The following is a 22,101-nucleotide window of genomic DNA, read 5'->3' on the forward strand; positions in this document are numbered from 1 at the left end:
GGAGGAGGGAGGCATGATGAGGACAAGTAAAGAGGAAGAAGAAGAGACATATGTGAGGAGTGATCAGCAGTCTATGGAGGAGGGTGACATGAGGACAAGTAAAGAGGAAGAAGAAGAGACGTATGTGAGGAGTGATCAGCAGTCTATGGAGGAGGGAGGCATGATGAGGACCTATAAAGAAGAAGAGACATATGTGAGGAGTGATCAGCAGTCTATGCAGGAGGGAGACATGATGAGGACAAGTAAAGAGGAAGAAGAGACATATGTGAGGAGTGATCAGCAGTCTATGGAGGAGGGAGGCATGATGAGGACAAGTAAAGAGGAAGTAGAGATGTATGTGAGGAGTGATCAGCAGTCTATGGAGGAGGGAGACATGATGAGGACAATTAAAAAGGAAGAAGAAGAGACGTATGTGAGGAGTGATCAGCAGTCTATGGAGGAGGGAGACATGATGAGGACAAGTAAAGAGGAAGAACAAGAGACGTATGTGAGGAGTGATCAGCAGTCTATGGAGGAGGGAGGCAGGATGAGGACAAGTAAAGCGGAGGAAGAAGAGACGTATGTGAGGAGTGATCAGCAGTCTATGGAGGAGGGAGACATGATGAGGACATATAAAGAGGAAGAAGAAGAGACATATGTGAGGAGTGATCAGCAGTCTATGGAGGAGGGTGACATGATGAGGACAAGTAAAGAGGAAGAAGAAGAGACGTATGTGAGGAGTGATCAGCAGTCTATGGAGGAGGGAGGCATGATGAGGACAAGTAAAGAGGAAGAAGAAGAGACATATGTGAGGAGTGATCAGCAGTCTATGGAGGAGGGAGGCATGACAAGGACAAGTAAAGAGGAGGACAATGTTACAGAGGGCAGAACAGGTGAGTAATCAGCAGTAATATAGGATAATGTGGATGGATATTGCTGGTGTGGCTGTATTGCTGCTCACAGACTGGCCTGATTTGGGGTTATGCTCTGTAGACTTGTTAGATTTTTGTCATCTTAACCAGTTCACCCCCAAGGGTTTTTACTCTAACGGACCAGAGCAATTTTCACTTGTCAGTGCTTTTCCCTTTTATTCCCTAATAACTTTATTACTACTTATCACAAGAAAATGATCTATACCTCGTTTTTTTCGCCACCAATTAGGCTTTCTGTGAGTAGTACATTTTGCTAAGAATTTTTTTATCCTAAATGCGTTTTAATGGGAAAAAAACAAAAAAAATGAAAAAAATAATTTCTTCTCCGTTTTCAGCCATTATAGTTTTAAAATTAAACATTCTCGTGTGGTTAAAACAAACACCGTTTATTTGCCCAGTTGTCCCGATTATTAAACCGTTTAAATTATGTCCCTATCACAATGTATGGCGACAATATATTATTTTGAAATATAGGTGTTATTTTTCTGTTTTGTTTTTTTTTGTTCTGGCCTTAATGACCAGCCCCTATATAATAAATTAAAATTAATTTCCCCCCATAAAATATAGATTAAAAAAAGCTGAGTCCCTAAGGCAACTATTTATTTATTTATTTATTTATTTTAAGCTAATTTTTATTTACAAGTGTTTTTTTTTTGGGGGGGGGGAGGGTTGGAAGTGCCATTTTATTAATTTTATTAATAGTGTGTATGTACCTGTGTGTGTGTGTATGTGTATATATATATATATATATATATATATATATATATATATATATATATATATATATATATATATATATATATATATATATATATATAGTGTGTGTGTGTGATATACTTTTTGGCCACAAGATGGCGCTAGTGAACACTCTCCCGTATAGGAAGTGATCACTTTTTTTTTTTTTTTTACTCTTTATTAAACTGTAACATTTCCTGTTTTTATGAATGGACGCGGCCGCTGTTTGCGGTCGCGTCCATTCACTCCAGGCAGTGCGATTGGGTAGAGGACCGCTCGGTCCTCTTCCCCAATCACTCAGCACGGGCTCCCGACGGTAATGGCGGCGGTAGCGGCGCGGAGCGGCGGCGGGTACGCGCGACGTATTAAAACGTCATGTTGCCATTAACAGGCAAAAGCATGACGTTTTAATACGATACATTGCCATTAAATGGTTAAAAGATCACTATCCTGAAAAAATGTAAAATGTAAAAACATACACATAAGAGATACGTTTCTTCCAGAGTATAATGAGCCATCATGTTTTTCTCCTATCCTGTCTCAGTAGGTAATAGAAATCTGACAGAACTGACAGGTTATGGACTAGCCCATCTCTGCATGGGGATTCTCAGCATGGCCTTTTTACTTTATAAATACACTCCTTGTAAGGATTTATACAATGATGCTGGCCAGCCTCCCTGCTCCCTGCACACTTTTTTGGCATTTTGTCAGAGCAACTGCCATTCACTAGTGCTTTTGAAAATAAACAGAACCCTCAGAACCCCCCACAGAGAGATGGGCTAGTCCAAAACCTTTTGGTTTTGTCAGATTTCTTCTACCCCCTGTAAGTGACAGCAACATAGGAGGGAAGTAATTTATGGCTCATTTTACTCTGGAAGTTTGTGCTGTATACTATTCTGGGTTACCAGGAAATGTTTGATCATATTTAACAATAATTTTCATTTCTATGAATGCACATAGATCCTGATTGGAGCCATGTTCATTGATAGGCAGGCACTTTGGCTCAGGGAACACATGTTCCCGTTCACCAACTCCTGGCATGTAAGCCCCGCTGTGGGTGAGTTTGAGTTACAGTTAATCTATCATTCTTGATTGAGTTTGGTGGCAGCTTACTAACAATAGCAGTACAGACACCCTGATGATTGTGGAGTTCCCGGTTCTGTGGAGAGGGGAGGGGGTGAAGGACTGAGAAGCATCCGGCTACATGTCACAGCAGCAATACAATGCTGATCAGGTGAGGACTTTCCAACTGTGACAGCCACTAAATTGTCACATGTAGCTTGTTAAGGAATAAATAAGTCCATGGATCGCAGTGAACATTTATTATAAAAGGTGCAGAGAATACAATACAGGTGTAAATAGCCAGTATCTGAGAATCCCAATGAGGCAGCACTTACACAGACATTATATAGTCTTATACATCTGCAAATGATTATAGTCTCATCAGATTCCTGATATTTATTGAGTATAAGGAGATTAAGCAATAATAATCTCCAGTGACATCATTTCCAGGAAACAGCTGGACATCAGCGTTGGCAGGAAGGACCTGTCAGATAAGATGGATTACAAGCCAGAAATATTCACTCCCCGCCACATCCTAAGTAGAGTAACGGTCACTGTAATGAGCACTGATACAATATGGAGTATACTAGTAAAGAGGTCCGCCCGTTATATAACGTGTGCTAAACCCCGGCAAAGCGCATACTGACGCTTCCCGCTCACCCGTCCCCCACCACTATCCGAAGTATATGCACACAGGGAGATGTCGCTTGCTTGGCAGTTGGGAAAAGCTGTTATTTCCCACAATGCAATGAGGTTCTTATGCTGGGAATACACGGCTCGATTCTGGTGCTCGATTCTGCGGACGATTCTCTTCTGCTCGTGTTTCTTATCTTTTTCCATTGTCCTCCATGCAGAATCGAGCGGCGAAACAATCGGGCGGCAGATCGGACGTGTCGGAAATGATCTATCGGGCCATCTAAATGGCTCAGAATCAAGCCGTGTATTCCCAGCATGAGACAGCAAACTGTCAAGTCTGGAAATACACACGGACACACACACACACACACACACACACACACACACACACACTGTACACACACACACTGTACACACACAGGGACACACACACAGGGACACACAGACACTGGACACACACACACACACACACACTCACACACACACAGGGACACACACACCCACACACAGGGACAGGACGCAGAGACACACACACACACACACACACACACTGTACACACACAGGGACACACACACACACACACACAGGTACACACACACACGGACACACACACACACAGGGACACGCACACAGGGTCTCACACACACACACACACACAGACAGGACGCAGAGACAGGACGCAAAGACACACACATAGGGACGCTCACACACACAGGGACACACACACGCACACACACACACATACAGGGACCCACACAAACAGGGACAGGACGCAGAGACACACACACACACTGTACACACACACACTGTACACACACACACACTGTACACACACACACACACTGTACACACACACACACACACACAGGGACACACACACAGGGACACACACACACACACAGGGACACACACACAGGGACACACACACAGGGACAGGACGCAGAGACACACACACACACACACACACACAAAGGGACAGGACGCAGAGACACACACACACAAGGACAGGACGCAGAGACACACACACACACACACACACAGGGACAGGACACAGAGACACACACACACAGGGACACACACACACCATACAGAGACACACAGGGACAGGATGCAGAGACACACACACACACGGACAGGACGCAGAGACACACACAAACAGGGACAGGATGCAGAGACACACACACAGGGACAGGACGCAGAAACACAAACACGGAAAGGACGCAGAGATACACACACACACGGGGTCAGGACGCAGAGACACACACACATACAGGGCCAGGACGCAGAGACACACACACATACAGGGACAGGACGCAGAGACACACACACATACAGGGACAGGACGCAGAGACACACACACATACAGGGACAGGACGCAGAGACACACACACACATACACAGGGACAGGACGCAGAGACACACACACATACAGGGACAGGACGCAGAGACACACACACATACAGGGACAGGACGCAGAGACACACACACATACAGGGACAGGACGCAGAGACACACACACATACAGGGACAGGACGCAGAGACACACACACACATACACAGGGACAGGACGCAGAGACACACACACATACAGGGACAGGACGCAGAGACACACACACATACAGGGACAGGACGCAGAGACACACACACATACAGGGACAGGACGCAGAGACACACACACATACCGGGACAGGACGCAGAGACACACACACATACAGGGACAGGACGCAGAGACACACACACATACAGGGACAGGACGCAGAGACACACACACATACAGGGACAGGACGCAGAGACACACACACATACAGGGACAGGACGCAGAGACACACACACATACCGGGACAGGATGCAGAGACATACACAGGGACAGGACGCAGAGACGCACACACACACAGGGACAGGACGCAGAGACACACACACATACAGGGACAGGATGCAGAGACATACACAGGGACAGGACGCAGAGACGCACATACCCACAGGGACAGGACGCAGAGACACACACACATACAGGGACAGGATGCAGAGACACACACATATACAGGGACAGGACACAGAGACACACACACATACAGGGACAGGACACAGAGACACACACACACAGGGACAGGACACAGAGAAACGCACACACAGGGACAGGACGCAGAGACACACACGCATACAGGGACAGGATGCAGAGACCTACACAGGGACAGGACGCAGAGACACACACACACACACACACACACACACACACACACACACACACACACACACACACACACACAGGGACAGGACGCAGAGAGACACACACACACACAGGGACAGGACGTAGAGATGCACACACACACAGGGTCAGGACGCAGAGACGCACACAAAGGGACAGGACTGGCCTGTAATAAGCTGATAATGGTCACTGTACATTACTGTACACAGATTAGTCACAGTAGGGGGGAGTTAGTTTTACTGGCCTGTAATAAGCTGATAATGGTCACTGTACATTACTGTACACAGATTAGTCACAGTAGGGGGGAGTTAGTGTTACTGGCCTGTAATAAGCTGATAATGGTCACTGTACATTACTGTACACAGATTGGTCTCAGTAGGGGGAGTTAGTGTTACCGGCCTGTAATAAGCTGATAATGGTCACTGTACATTACTGTACACAGATTGGTGACAGTAGGGGGGAGTTAGTTTTACTGGCCTGTAATAAGCTGATAATGGTCACTGTACATTACTGTACACAGATTGGTCACAGTAGGGGGGAGTTAGTGTTACCGGCCTGTAATAAGCTGATAATGGTCACTGTACATTACTGTACACAGATTGGTCACAGTAGGGGGAGTTAGTGTTACTGGCCTGTAATAAGCTGATAATGGTCACTGTACATTACTGTACACAGATTAGTCACAGTAGGGGGGAGTTAGTTTTACTGGCCTGTAATAAGCTGATAATGGTCACTGTACATTACTGTACACAGATTAGTCACAGTAGGGGGGAGTTAGTGTTACTGGCCTGCAATAAGCTGATAATGGTCACTGTACATTACTGTACACAGATTGGTCACAGTAGGGGGAGTTAGTGTTACCAGCCTGTAATAAGCTGATAATGGTCACTGTACATTACTGTACACAGATTGGTCACAGTAGGGGGGAGTTAGTGTTACTGGCCTGTAATAAGCTGAAAATGGTCACTGTACATTACTGTACACAGGTTGGTCACAGTAGGGGGGAGTTAGTGTTACCGGCCTGTAATAAGCTGATAATGGTCAGTACATTACTGTACACAGGTTGGTCACAGTGGGGGGAGTTAGAATTACTGACCTGTAATAAGCTGATAATGGTCACTGTACATTACTGTACACGGATTGGTCACAGTAGGGGGGAGTTAGTGTTACCGGCCTGTAATAAGCTGATAATGGTCACTGTACATTACTGTACACAGATTGGTCACAGTAGGGGAGAGTTAGTGTTACCGGCCTGTACTAAGCTGATAATGGTCACTGTACATTACTGTACACAGATTGGTCACAGTAGGGGGGAGTTAGTGTTACCGGCCTGTAATAAGCTGATAATGGTCACTGTACATTACTGTACACAGATTGGTCACAGTTGGGGGTGACTTAGTGTTACCGGCCTGTAATAAGCTGATAATGGTCACTGTGCATTACTGTACACAGATTGGTCACAGTAGGGGGGAGTTAGTGTTACTGGCCTGTAATAAGCTGATAATGGTCACTGTACATTACTGTACACAGATTAGTCACAGTAGGGGGGAGTTAGTTTTACTGGCCTGTAATAAGCTGATAATGGTCACTGTACATTACTGTACACAGATTAGTCACAGTAGGGGGGAGTTAGTGTTACTGGCCTGTAATAAGCTGATAATGGTCACTGTACATTACTGTACACAGATTGGTCTCAGTAGGGGGAGTTAGTGTTACCGGCCTGTAATAAGCTGATAATGGTCACTGTACATTACTGTACACAGATTGGTGACAGTAGGGGGGAGTTAGTTTTACTGGCCTGTAATAAGCTGATAATGGTCACTGTACATTACTGTACACAGATTGGTCACAGTAGGGGGGAGTTAGTGTTACCGGCCTGTAATAAGCTGATAATGGTCACTGTACATTACTGTACACAGATTGGTCACAGTAGGGGGAGTTAGTGTTACTGGCCTGTAATAAGCTGATAATGGTCACTGTACATTACTGTACACAGATTAGTCACAGTAGGGGGGAGTTAGTTTTACTGGCCTGTAATAAGCTGATAATGGTCACTGTACATTACTGTACACAGATTAGTCACAGTAGGGGGGAGTTAGTGTTACTGGCCTGCAATAAGCTGATAATGGTCACTGTACATTACTGTACACAGATTGGTCACAGTAGGGGGAGTTAGTGTTACCAGCCTGTAATAAGCTGATAATGGTCACTGTACATTACTGTACACAGATTGGTCACAGTAGGGGGGAGTTAGTGTTACTGGCCTGTAATAAGCTGAAAATGGTCACTGTACATTACTGTACACAGGTTGGTCACAGTAGGGGGGAGTTAGTGTTACCGGCCTGTAATAAGCTGATAATGGTCAGTACATTACTGTACACAGGTTGGTCACAGTGGGGGGAGTTAGAATTACTGACCTGTAATAAGCTGATAATGGTCACTGTACATTACTGTACACGGATTGGTCACAGTAGGGGGGAGTTAGTGTTACCGGCCTGTAATAAGCTGATAATGGTCACTGTACATTACTGTACACAGATTGGTCACAGTAGGGGAGAGTTAGTGTTACCGGCCTGTACTAAGCTGATAATGGTCACTGTACATTACTGTACACAGATTGGTCACAGTAGGGGGGAGTTAGTGTTACCGGCCTGTAATAAGCTGATAATGGTCACTGTACATTACTGTACACAGATTGGTCACAGTTGGGGGTGACTTAGTGTTACCGGCCTGTAATAAGCTGATAATGGTCACTGTGCATTACTGTACACAGATTGGTCACAGTAGGGGGGAGTTAGTGTTACCGGCCTGTAATAAGCTGATAATGATCACTGTACATTACTGTACACAGATTGGTCACAGTAGGGGGTGACTTAGTGTTACTGGCCTGTAATAAGCTGATAATGGTCACTGTACATTACTGTACACAGATTGGTCACAGTAGGGGGGACTTAGTGTTACCGGCCTGTAATAAGCTGATAATGGTCACTGTACATTACTGTACACAGATTGGTCACTGTAGGGGGGAGTTAGTGTTACCGGCCTGTAATAAGCTGATAATGGTCACTGTACATTACTGTACACATATTGGTCACTGTAGGGGGGAGTTACTGTTACCGGCCTGTAATAAGCTGATAATGGTCACTGTACATTACTGTACACAGATTGGTCACAGTAGGGGGGAGTTAGTGTTACTGGTCTGTAATAAGCTGATAATGGTCACTGTACATTACTGTACACATATTGGTCACAGTAGGGGGGAGTTAGTGTTACCGGCCTGTAATAAGCTGATAATGGTCACTGTACATTACTGTACACAGATTGGTCACAGTAGGGGGAGTTAGTGTTACCGGCCTGTAATAAGCTGATAATGGTCACTGTACATTACTGTACACAGATTGGTCACAGTAGGGGGTGACACAGTGTTACCGGCCTGTAATAAGCTGATAATGGTCAGTACATTACTGTACACAGATTGGTCACAGTAGGGGGAGTTAGTGTTACCGGCCTGTAATAAGCTGATAATGGTCACTGTACATTACTGTACACAGATTGGTCACAGTAGGGGGTGACACAGTGTTACCGGCCTGTAATAAGCTGATAATGGTCAGTACATTACTGTACACAGATTGGTCACAGTAGGGGGGAGTTAGTGTTACCGGCCTGTAATAAATGCCGTGGCCTCCTCCTCCTCTGGCCCCTGAGCCTCTTCCTGCCCTCTCCACCCTCGCACCACTGAAGCTGTGCTCTGCTGTTCCTCCTCAACAGCAACATCAGGGACCTCCAACTCCTCCTCCAATAACTCAAAGTCCTCCTCAGAGGTGGACTGCGCAGCCGCCTGCTGATCCAGCTTGGTCAGGGCCTCCTCTCCCTCTTCCAGCAGACAAACCATGGGCACTAGGGCTGCACGATTTCTCGGTTCCTGTGAAGACGATCTGGGGATCGTCTGTATCCGGCGGTTTTCGGTTTTAAATGAGCGGGGCGGGAGAGGCGCGTCCAGTGCAGAGCGGCACACAATTCTAGCTAGGTACGCCGTACGGTACTCGATGGGCGGATCCAGTGGCAGAAGCAGTGCACTACAGCGTACAGCTCCGCCTACCGCCTCCGTCATTACATTGCTATCCAGCGATTGGAGAAGCTGTGTGTGAAGCGCCGCTCCGGACTGGACTCGCCTCCCTCCGCTGCCCGGCTCATTAGCATCATATATATGCACTGCTTCTGCCACTGGATCCGCCCCCCGAGTCCCGTACGGCGTACCTAGCTATTCATACTGGGCACTATACTGGGGCACTATACTGGGGCACTATACTAGGGCGCTATACTGGGGCACTATACTAGGGCGCTATACTAGCTATACTGGGGCACTATACTAGCTATACTGGGGCACTATACTAGCCATACTGGGGCACTATACTAGCCATACTGGGGCACTATACTAGCTATACTGGGGCACTATACTAGGGCGCTATACTGGGGCACTATACTAGGGCGCTATACTGGGGCACTATACTAGGGCGCTATACTAGCTATACTGGGGCACTATACTAGCTATACTGGGGCACTATACTAGCCATACTGGGGCACTATACTAGCCATACTGGGGCACTATACTAGCTATACTGGGGCACTATACTGGGGCACTATACTAGCTATACTGGGGCACTATACTGGGGCACTATACTAGCTATACTGGGGCACTATACTAGCTATACTGGGGCACTATACTAGCTATACTGGGGCACTATACTAGCTATACTGAGCACTATACTAGCCATACTGGGGCACTATACTAGCTATACTGGGGCACTATACTAGCTATACTGGGGCACTATACTAGCTATACTGGGCACTATACTAGCTATACTGGGGCACTATACTAGCTATACTGGGCACTATACCAGCTATACTGGGCACTATACTAGCTATACTGGGGCACTATACTGGACACTATACTAGCTATACTGGGGCACTATACCGGCTATACTGGGGAACTATACTAGCCATACTGGGCACTATACCAGCTATACTGGGCACTATACTAGCTATACTGGGGCACTATACTGGCTATACTGGGGAACTATACTAGCCATACTGGGCACTATACCAGCTATACTGGGCACTATACTAGCTATACTGGGGCACTATACTAGCTATACTGGGCACTATACTAGCCATACTGGGGCACTATACTAGCCATACTGGGGCACTATACTAGCTATACTGGGGCACTATACTAGCCATACTGGGGCACTATACTAGCCATACTGGGGCACTATACTAGCTATACTGGGGCACTATACTAGCTATACTGGGGCACTATACTAGGGCGCTATACTGGCTATACTGGGGCACTATACTAGCTATACTGGGGCACTATACTAGCTATACTGGGGCACTATACTAGGGCGCTATACTAGCTATACTGGGGCACTATACTAGCTATACTGGGGCACTATACTAGCCATACTGGGGCACTATACTAGCCATACTGGGGCACTATACTAGCTATACTGGGGCACTATACTGGGGCACTATACTAGCTATACTGGGGCACTATACTGGGGCACTATACTAGCTATACTGGGGCACTATACTAGCTATACTGGGGCACTATACTAGCTATACTGGGGCACTATACTAGCTATACTGAGCACTATACTAGCCATACTGGGGCACTATACTAGCTATACTGGGGCACTATACTAGCTATACTGGGGCACTATACTAGCTATACTGGGCACTATACTAGCTATACTGGGGCACTATACTAGCTATACTGGGCACTATACCAGCTATACTGGGCACTATACTAGCTATACTGGGGCACTATACTGGACACTATACTAGCTATACTGGGGCACTATACCGGCTATACTGGGGAACTATACTAGCCATACTGGGCACTATACCAGCTATACTGGGCACTATACTAGCTATACTGGGGCACTATACTGGCTATACTGGGGAACTATACTAGCCATACTGGGCACTATACCAGCTATACTGGGCACTATACTAGCTATACTGGGGCACTATACTAGCTATACTGGGCACTATACTAGCCATACTGGGGCACTATACTAGCCATACTGGGGCACTATACTAGCTATACTGGGGCACTATACTAGCCATACTGGGGCACTATACTAGCCATACTGGGGCACTATACTAGCTATACTGGGGCACTATACTAGCTATACTGGGGCACTATACTAGGGCGCTATACTGGCTATACTGGGGCACTATACTAGCTATACTGGGGCACTATACTGGCTATACTGGGGCACTATACTGGGGCACTATACTGGCTATACTGGGGCACTATACTAGCTATACTGAGCACTATACTAGCTATACTAGGGCGCTATACTAGCTATAAAGGGGCACTATACTAGCTATACTGGGCACTATACTAGCTATACTGGGCACTATGCTAGCTATACTGGACACTATACTAGCTATACTGGGGCACTATACTAGCTATACTGGGGCACTATACTAGCCATACTGGGGCACTATACTAGCTATACTGGGGCACTATACTGGCTATACTGGGGCACTATACTAGCTATACTGAGCACTATACTAGCTATACTAGGGCGCTATACTAGCTATACTGGGGCACTATACTAGCTATACTGGGCACTATACTAGCTATACTGGGCACTATGCTAGCTATACTGGGCACTATACTAGCTATACTGGGGCACTATACTAGCTATACTGGGGCACTATACTAGGGCGCTATACTAGCTATACTGGGGCACTATACTAGGGCGCTATACTAGCTATACTGGGGCACTATACTAGGGCGCTATACTAGCTATACTGGGCACTATGCTAGCTATACTGGGCACTATACTAGCTATACTGGGGCACTATACTAGCTATACTGGGGCACTATACCGGCTATACTGGGCACTATACTAGCTATACTGGGCACTATGCTAGCTATACTGGGCGCTATACTAGCTATACTGGGGCACTATACTAGCTATACTGGGGCACTATACTAGCCATACTGGGGCACTATACTAGCTATACTGGGGCACTATACTAGCCATACTGGGGCACTATACTAGCTATACTGGGGCACTATACTGGCTATACTGGGGCACTATACTAGCTATACTGAGCACTATACTAGCTATACTAGGGCACTATACTAGCTATACTGGGGCACTATACTGGGCACTATACTAGCTATACTGGGCACTATGCTAGCTATACTGGGCACTATACTAGCTATACTGGGGCACTATACTAGCTATACTGGGGCACTGTACTAGGGCGCTATACTAGCTATACTGGGGCACTATACTAGGGCGCTATACTAGCTATACTGGGGCACTATACTAGCTATATTGGGGCACTATACTAGCTATACTGGGGCACTATACTAGGGCGCTATACTAGCTATACTGGGGCACTATACTAGGGCGCTATACTAGCTATACTGGGACGCTATACTAGCTATATTGGGGCACTATACTAGCCATACTGGGGCACTATACTAGCTATACTGGGGCACTATACTAGCTATACTGGGGCACTATACTGGGGCACTATACTAGCTATACTGGGGCACTATACTAGCTATACTGGGGCACTATACTGGGGCACTATACTAGCTATACTGGGGCACTATACTAGCTATACTGGGGCACTATACTGGGGCACTATACTAGCTATACTGGGGCACTATACTAGCTATACTACGGCACTATACTAGCTATACTGGGGCACTATACTAGCCATACTGGGGCACTATACCGGCTATACTTGGGTACTATACTAGCCATACTGGGCACTATACCAGCTATACTGGGCACTATACTGGGGCACTATACTAGCTATACTGGGCACTATACTAGCTATACTGGGGCACTATACTAGCCATACTGGGGCACTATACTAGCTATACTGGGGCACTATACTAGCCATACTGGGGCACTATACTAGCCATACTGGGGCACTATACTAGCTATACTGAGGCACTATACTGGCCATACTGGGGCACTATACTGGCTATACTGGGGCACTATACTAGCTATACTGGGCACTATGCTAGCTATACTGGGGCACTATACTAGCTATACTGGGGCACTATACTAGCTATACTGGGGCACTATACTAGCCATACTGGGGCACTATACTAGCTATACTGGGGCACTATACTGGCTATACTGGGGCACTATACTAGCTATACTGAGCACTATACTGAGCACTATACTAGCTATACTAGGGCGCTATACTAGCTATACTGGGGCACTATACTAGCTATACTGGGCACTATACTAGCTATACTGGGCACTATGCTAGCTATACTGGGCACTATGCTAGCTATACTGGGCACTATTCTAGCTATACTGGGGCACTATACTAGCTATACTGGGGCACTATACTAGGGCGCTATACTAGCTATACTGGGCACTATACTAGGGCGCTATACTAGCTATACTGGGGCACTATACTAGCTATACTGGGCACTATACTAGCTATACTGGGCACTATGCTAGCTATACTGGGCACTATACTAGCTATACTGGGGCACTATACTGGCTATACTGGGGCACTATACCGGCTATACTGGGCACTATACTAGCTATACTGGGCGCTATACTAGCTATACTGGGGCACTATACTAGCTATACTGGGGCACTATACTAGCCATACTGGGGCACTATACTAGCTATACTGGGGCACTATACTAGCCATACTGGGGCACTATACTAGCTATACTGGGGCACTATACTGGCTATACTGGGGCACTATACTAGCTATACTGAGCACTATACTAGCTATACTGGGGCACTATACTAGCTATACTGGGCACTATACTAGCTATACTGGGCACTATGCTAGCTATACTGGGCACTATACTAGCTATACTGGGGCACTATTCTAGCTATACTGGGGCACTATACTAGCTATACTGGGGCACTATACTAGGGCGCTATACTAGCTATACTGGGGCACTATACTAGCCATACTGGGGCACTATACTAGCTATATTGGGGCACTATACTAGCTATACTGGGGCACTATACTAGGGCGCTATACTAGCTATACTGGGGCACTATACTAGGGCTCTATACTAGCTATACTGGGACGCTATACTAGCTATATTGGGGCGCTATACTAGCCATACTGGGGCACTATACTAGCTATACTGGGGCACTATACTAGCTATACTGGGGCACTATACTGGGGCACTATACTAGCTATACTGGGGCACTATGCTAGCTATACTGGGGCACTATACTAGCTATACTGGGGCACTATACTGGGCCACTATACTAGCTATACTGGGGCACTATACTAGCTATACTGGGGCACTATACTAGCTATACTGGGGCACTATACTAGCTATACTGGGGCACTATACTAGCTATACTGGGGCACTATACTAGCTATACTGGGGCACTATACTAGCTATACTGGGGCACTATACTAGCTATACTGGGGCACTATACTAGCTATACTGGGGCACTATACTAGCTATACTGGGCACTATACTAGCTATACTGGGGCACTATACTAGCTATACTGGGGCACTATACTAGCTATACTGGGCACTATACTAGCTATACTGGGGCACTATACTGGGGCACTATACTAGCTATACTGGGGCACTATACTGGGGCACTATACTAGCTATACTGGGGCACTATACTAGCTATACTGGGACACTATACTAGCTATACTGGGGCACTATACTAGCTATACTGGGGCACTATACTAGCCATACTGGGGCACTATACTAGCCATACTGGGCACTATACTAGCTATACTGGGGAACTATACTAGCTATACTGGGGAACTATACTAGCTTTACTGGGCACTATACTAGCTATACTGGGGCACTATACTAGCTATACTGGGGCACTATACTAGCTATACTGGGGCACTATACTAGCTATACTGGGGCACTATACTAGCTATACTGGGGCACTATACTAGCTATACTGGGGAACTATACTAGCTATACTGGGCACTATACTAGCTATACTGGGGCACTATACTAGCTATACCGGGACTCTATACTAGCTATACTGGGGCACTATACTAGCTATACTGGGGCACTATACTAGCCATACTGGGCACTATACTAGCTATACTGGGGAACTATACTAGCTATACTGGGCACTATACTAGCTATACTGGGGCACTATACTAGCTATACTGGGGCACTATACTGGACACTATACTAGCTATACTGGGCACTATACTAGCTATACTGGGACACTATGCTAGCTATACTGGGACACTATGCTAGCTATACTGGGACACTATGCTAGCTATACTGGGGCACCATGCTAGCTATACTGGGGCACCATGCTAGCTATACTGGGGTAACTATACTGGCCATACTGGGGCAACTAAACTCCCTGTACTGGGGCAACTATGCTAGCTATGCCGCCACACCCAAGCCCCCTCTCCCCCCAAAACCCGCTGTGCACGGCACTGTACACTACACTAGGATGCCACCCACATTCCCCCCCCCCCCCCCCCCCCCCCCCGGGCCCCAGAGAAAAAATTTGGTCAGAAAGTGGTCCCTGGGCCGGAAAAGGTTGGGGACCCCTGCCGGACGCCACAGTCCACCCACTAATTTTCAAGCTCAGGGGTACATTGTGAATTTAGTGCTAAAGCTTTTTTTGGAAAAAATCGTGAAAAAAATCGAAATCACAATTTTTGACAGAAAAATCGCAATTTCAATTTTTACCCAAAATCGGGCAGCCCTAATGGGCACCCAATGGCAGAGGGAAGTCTGTTCCTGGCTCACTATGTTGGTTCCCTGCAGGAAGGGAGCCAACACCAAGCACACCTGCTGCATCTGCCCCCACTGTGCGTTGGTGAGGGCCTGGAGGCTGGTGGTGCCAGAAACATTGGCATCAACGATGTGACGGCTGACGGCCCTCCTCTGCTCAACCAGCCTCTCCAACATCGCCAGGGTGGAATTCCAGCGAGTTGGTACATCAATGACAAGCCGGTGTCGTGGCAGGCCCTCGCGCAGCTGCAGGTCGGCCAGGTTTGCTGAGGCATCGGCGGAGCGGCGGGAATGGCGCATCATTTTCCTAGCCGCTTCCAACAGATTGTCCATCCCCTGGTAAGTGTGCAGGAACGTCTGCACCACCAGGTTCAGGACGTAGGCTAAGCAGGGGACGTGGATCAAGTGTCCCCTGGTGATGGCAGACAGCAGGTTGGCCGCATTGTCGGACACCACCAATCTGACTCTGAGGCCTCTGGGGGTCAGCCACCTCTTCTCCTGCTCCCTGAGGTTGAGAAGAACGTTGGCTGCCTTCAACTTTGTCTTCTCCAGGCTTCTCATCTCCAGCAGTGCTTGGCTGTGGCGGGGCTTTACGCTGCTTCTGAAGCAGGGACGCTTGTCAGCGGGTGTGCCGGAGGAGGGACTTGGTCAGAGGAGCCTGCTGCATCTCCCCTGACCCCACGGGGTGGCACCACCCACTGGGCTGCTGCTGTGCCCGATGATGGACCTGCTGCTGCTGCTTCCTCACCCACTTCCACCAGGCTGACCCAGTGAGCCGTGAAGGACAGGTATCGATCTATCCTGAAACGGCTTCTCCAGGAGTCCATGGTGGCAGTGCTGGGATCGCTGTGCGGGAGTAGTAGTGGTGGCTGGAAATTTGCCACTCCGGGATCCCATACTGCAGCAGCGTTCTCATGTCACTCCCCTCCTGCACAAAGGAGTATGGCAGGAGCTGGGAGCACATGGCCCAGGCAAGCAACTCGTTCAGCACCATATGCGCCTGTGGCCGGGAGGCAGAGCCTTGGTCACACCAGTAGAAGGACTTGCTGAGCAGGGTCTGGCTGGGTTTGCCTGCATGGGAGGATGAGGAGGCAACTGTGGAGGGAGCAGAGGAGGCCACTGAGGACTGGCTGCCCGAACCAGCCTCAATCGTGACAGGAATGACAGAGTGCGCGGGGGGGGGGGGGGAGCAGTGCATTTCTGCGCTCCTGCTGATGATGCTGGATGAACAGCAGGGCGGGAAGCTGCTGTTGAAGGCTGTGTAGTGGGTCTCCTGCTCTGACCACTGCCCGCGCCACTGTCCTTCACCCTCTGAATCTCCTGGAAGTCATGAAAATGCCTGGTCTGCAAGTGGGTCTGCAGGCTCGAGGTACCCATCTTGGCCGGATCACGACCTCTTCTCAGGCTGGCCCTGCAACTGTTGCAAATTGCACGGCTCTCATCCGTGTCACACACATGGAAGTAACGCCGGATTGGGGATGTGAACTGCCCCCTCCTGCTTGAGGGCTGAGCTTTTCTCCCTGTGGCTGGAGGTTGACTGGTGGTAGCGGCTGAAACAGCAGGCTGTGGCTCCTGCCTTCCATGCCCTCTGTTGGCCCTGCCGCTGGTTGCCATGCTGCTGTGCCAGAGCCACCGCCAAGCTGCCTTCACCCAACTGTGGCACATAGGGAAGGTCCCGCACCTCATCATCATCATCATCATTACCAAACAGCTCCTCTGAGCCCCCAACCACCTCTTCTGTCCCAATATCCCCTGGATCAGGCTCCTCCTCCTCCTCATCAAAATCAGGTTGTTGTTCGCCAACAACAACCTCCTCCATCTCAAACTCCTTCTCCTCGCCTGTCTTCATCATCTCCTCCTCAAACTCTGCCACAACAGCCCTCAAGTTGCTCGCGGTCCTTGGGGTAAGCAGCGAGCTCAGTGAGGGCAGGCTGGCCGGTGGGGTCAACGTGACCTCAAGCGGTGGTGGCCGGCTGCTGCTGCTGCAGACCGAAGTGCTGGTGGTGGTCTCGCTGGAGGTCTGGCTGGAACCGGTGGCCTGCCGCTCCGACATAATTTCCACGACAGCCTGTGCCTGACTCGGGTCAATGGGCTGGCGACGACGACCCATCTCAAAGATGGGCGCAACACGGTGCTGCTGCACCTCTGCTCCCTCCTCCACAACTGTGGCCAGTGGCTGGCGGCGGACCTGTCACAGACCTGCTGGCAGTGGTGGCAGCAATGGCACTGCCTCTCCTGGTGGTGCCTCTACCTCTGCCAGTCATTGTGCAACAATATACAAATACAATAAGAAAAACAAACAAACAAAAAAACAAAATATATATATAGGGCGGTATTTGAGTTTAAACTTTAATAAAGAGGGGTGGGTTGGTGACAAAAAATTGAAAGTTTTTTTTTTTTTTTTCTACTAGTAGACTAACAAGTCACTCAGTCACAAGGCATGCATGATAACAGGTAGTTCACTTCACTGCCAGAGACAGCGAATAAACTACAAGCACAACACTTAACTGAGAAAAGAGTGACAGTCAGTGACACTAAGACTGTCTGTCACACTCACAAAATACAGGCAGCAGTCAGAAACACAGAGGCTGCCTGGCTGGAGTACTGTACTAAGTATACAACTAACAGTAGTCCATAACTAACTAGAGTGACAGACAGTGACAATAAAAGACTGTCTGTCTCACAATCAATACAGGCAGATGCAGCAGTCAGATATAATCACACAGATGCTGGCCTGCCTGCTAAGTAACTAGTACTGCAGCTGCTAGTCTAACACTAAATCAACTGACAGTACAAATGTGAACTAACTGCACAACAACTAACTATTAATCCCTAACCTACCTACAGGCTAGTAGGCTAAGGCTGCCCTAGGCTAGCAGGCCATAGCCTGCACATAGACCTAACACTAGCCTAGCACAGTATACAGTATATACACTACACTAGCTAACTGAACTATAACACTCAAATCACTATCTATAAATCAGTACAATAAATGTGTTGAGAATGTGTAAAAATACAAAAACGCTGTGTTAGACACAAGAAAAGCACTTGCTCAGTCGAACAGTAGCACTGGAGATGCTCTCAGTACCACAGAGTCACAAGCAAGGACGAGATCCTCAATATGGCCGCTTTATATAGAGGAGGGAGGGCCAGGGTCCCCTCCTCTGGTTGCTAGGGCCTTGGCTGGGGGCCTTCTGATTGGCCCAACAACATCATCCCCTGGATACCGCACGTCATCCGGATTCCTGATCACAGGATAACCCGTGATCACGGCCAGAATTAGAGTGCAATCATGGGTGCACCTGAATTCAGACCTGTGATCGTTATCAATCATGGGATCCGAATACCGAGCCCGTGACCGTGTAAATCTAAAATGTTAGTGGTGCGCAGCTGCGGACGACGGGGAACCAGCTACACCCAGTGACATACTGCATGTCCAGCAGGGAGGACGTCCCAGATGGGGAGGGGCCCCACAGAGTCACAGAGCGGGGAGTATGTGTTGGGGCCAGTACGTCACAGGGGTGGGTGGGCGGGGAGTATGTCACGGGGGAGGGGCCTCACAGAGCGGGGGAGGGGAGTACCTCACAGAGTCACAGAGCGGGGAGTATGTCACGGGGCCAGTACGTCACAAGGGTGGGTGGGCGGGGAGTACGTCATGGGGAGGGGCCTCACAGAGCAGGGGAGGGGAGTACCTAACAGAGTCACAGAGCGGGAAGTATGTCACAGAGGTGGGGGGGGGCGTGAGAGCGGGAAGGGGGGAGTATGTCACGGAGGTGGGGGGGACGTCAGAGCAGGAAGGGGGGAGTATGTCAAGGAGGTGGGGGGGGGGACGTCAGAGCAGGAAGGGGGGAGTATGTCACGGAGGTGGGGGGAGGACGTCAGAGAGCGGGAAGGGGTTAGTATGTCACTGAGGTGGGGGGGAGCGGAGGACGTCAGAGCGGGAAGGGGGGGGGTATGTCACAGAGGGGGAGGGGAGGGAACAGGGTGGGCCTGGAAACTTTTCAAGATGGGTGGTGACCATGGCGGCCATTTTGAAGTCGGCCATTTTGAATCCAACTTTTGTTTTTTCAATAGGAAGAGGGTCATGTGACACATCAGACCACTTGAGAATTTCACTAGAAAAACAATGGTGTGCTTGGTTTTAACGTAACTTTATTCAGTCATGAGTTATTTACAAGTTTCTCTTTGTTTACAGCCATTGACATGTTGCCGAGGTTAACAAGTGAGGAGTGGATAGAAATTGTGTTGATATCTGGTGAACGCAGTAACCGGGTCATTGCAGCAGATTTCAATGCAAGACACCCTACGAGACCACCCATCTCCCATGCTACAGTTAGCAAACTGCTTGCTAAGTTTCCTGAAACTGGTTCAGTGTTGGATTTGCCAAAATGTGGACGCATGAAATCTGTCACTAATGAAGAAACATCAGTGGCTGTCCTAGCTTCATTCAGCAAGAGCCCACAGCGTAGCACTCGCCGCATGTCACTGGAGAGTGGCATTAGTCGTACATTCTCTTCAGCGGATATTAGCTACTCACAAATGTCAGCCTTACAAACTCAGCTACTGCAGCATCTCAACCAGGATGACCCAGATCGGCGCACTGACTTTGCAGAATGGGCTAAACAAAAATTGGAACATGGCCTTCAGTTTATGCAGAAGATTTAGTTCAGTGATGAAGCAAACAAAGTTAATAAAAAAATTAATAAACAAAACCACCGCTATTGGTCTGACACTAACCCACATTGAATAAATCCCTGCAAGGCTGTTGGAACAAAAGAATTGATGGTATGGTGTGGTATACGGGGTACAAAGATAGTGGGGCCATTCTTCATCAATGGAAACCTCAAGGCCACTGGATATGTGAAATTGCTACATGATGATGTGTTTCCCTCTTTATGCACTGAAGCTGGCACGTTCCCTGAGATTTCCAGCAAGATGGTGCTCCACCACATTATGGGTGTCAGGCCCGAGCATTCCTAGATGAACAGTTTCCTGGAAAGTGGATTGGTCGTCGTGGGCCAGTTGAATTGCCCCCAAGGTCTCCCGATCTGACCCCCTTAGACTTTTATCTTTGGGTTCATCTGAAGGCAGTTGTCTATGATGTGAAGATACGAGATGTGCAGCACCTGAAACTACGGATACTGGAAGCCTGTGCTGGCATTTCTCCTGCGGTGTTGCTATCAGTGTGTGAAGAGTGGGAGAAGAGGGTACGGATACTGGAAGCCTGTGCTAGCATTTCTCCTGCAGTGCTGCTATCAGTGTGTGAAGAGTGGGAGGAGAGGGTACGGATACTGGAAGCCTGTGCTGGCATTTCTCCTGCGGTGTTGCTATCAGTGTGTGTGGAGTGGGAGAAGAGGGTACGGATACTGGAAGCCTGTGCTAGCATTTCTCCTGCGGTGTTGCTATCAGTGTGTGTGGAGTGGGAGAAGAGGGTACGGATACTGGAAGCCTGTGCTAGCATTTCTCCTGCAGTGCTGCTATCAGTGTGTGAAGAGTGGGAGGAGAGGGTACGGATACTGGAAGCCTGTGCTAGCATTTCTCCTGCGGTGTTGCTATCAGTGTGTGAAGAGTGGGAGAAGAGGGTAAGGATACTGGAAGCCTGTGCTAGAATTTCTCCTGCAGTGCTGCTATCAGTGTGTGAGGAGTGGGAGAAGAGGGTACGGATGCTGGAACCTGTGCTGGCATTTCTCCTGCGGTGTTGCTATCAGTGTGTGAAGAGTGGGAGGAGAGGGTACAGATACTGGAAGCCTGTGCTAGCATTTATCCTGCGGTATTGCTA

General features: G+C 48.2%; 1 protein-coding gene across 1 annotated transcript in view; it reads left to right on the top strand.

Moving 5' to 3' along the window:
* The first annotated feature begins 813 nt into the window (after nucleotides 1–813).
* The window catches only part of LOC137545212 (zinc finger protein 84-like), a 103,177-nt gene continuing 81,889 nt past the window's right edge, over nucleotides 814–22,101 (top strand). The window contains exon 1 of the mRNA XM_068266337.1: nucleotides 814–872. Coding sequence (XP_068122438.1) covers nucleotides 824–872 — 49 coding nt within the window. The 5' untranslated portion in view covers nucleotides 814–823. The remainder of the gene's footprint in view (nucleotides 873–22,101) is intronic.

Source organism: Hyperolius riggenbachi, chromosome 2 (assembly GCF_040937935.1).
Source record: "Hyperolius riggenbachi isolate aHypRig1 chromosome 2, aHypRig1.pri, whole genome shotgun sequence".
Taxonomy (NCBI): domain Eukaryota; kingdom Metazoa; phylum Chordata; class Amphibia; order Anura; family Hyperoliidae; genus Hyperolius; species Hyperolius riggenbachi.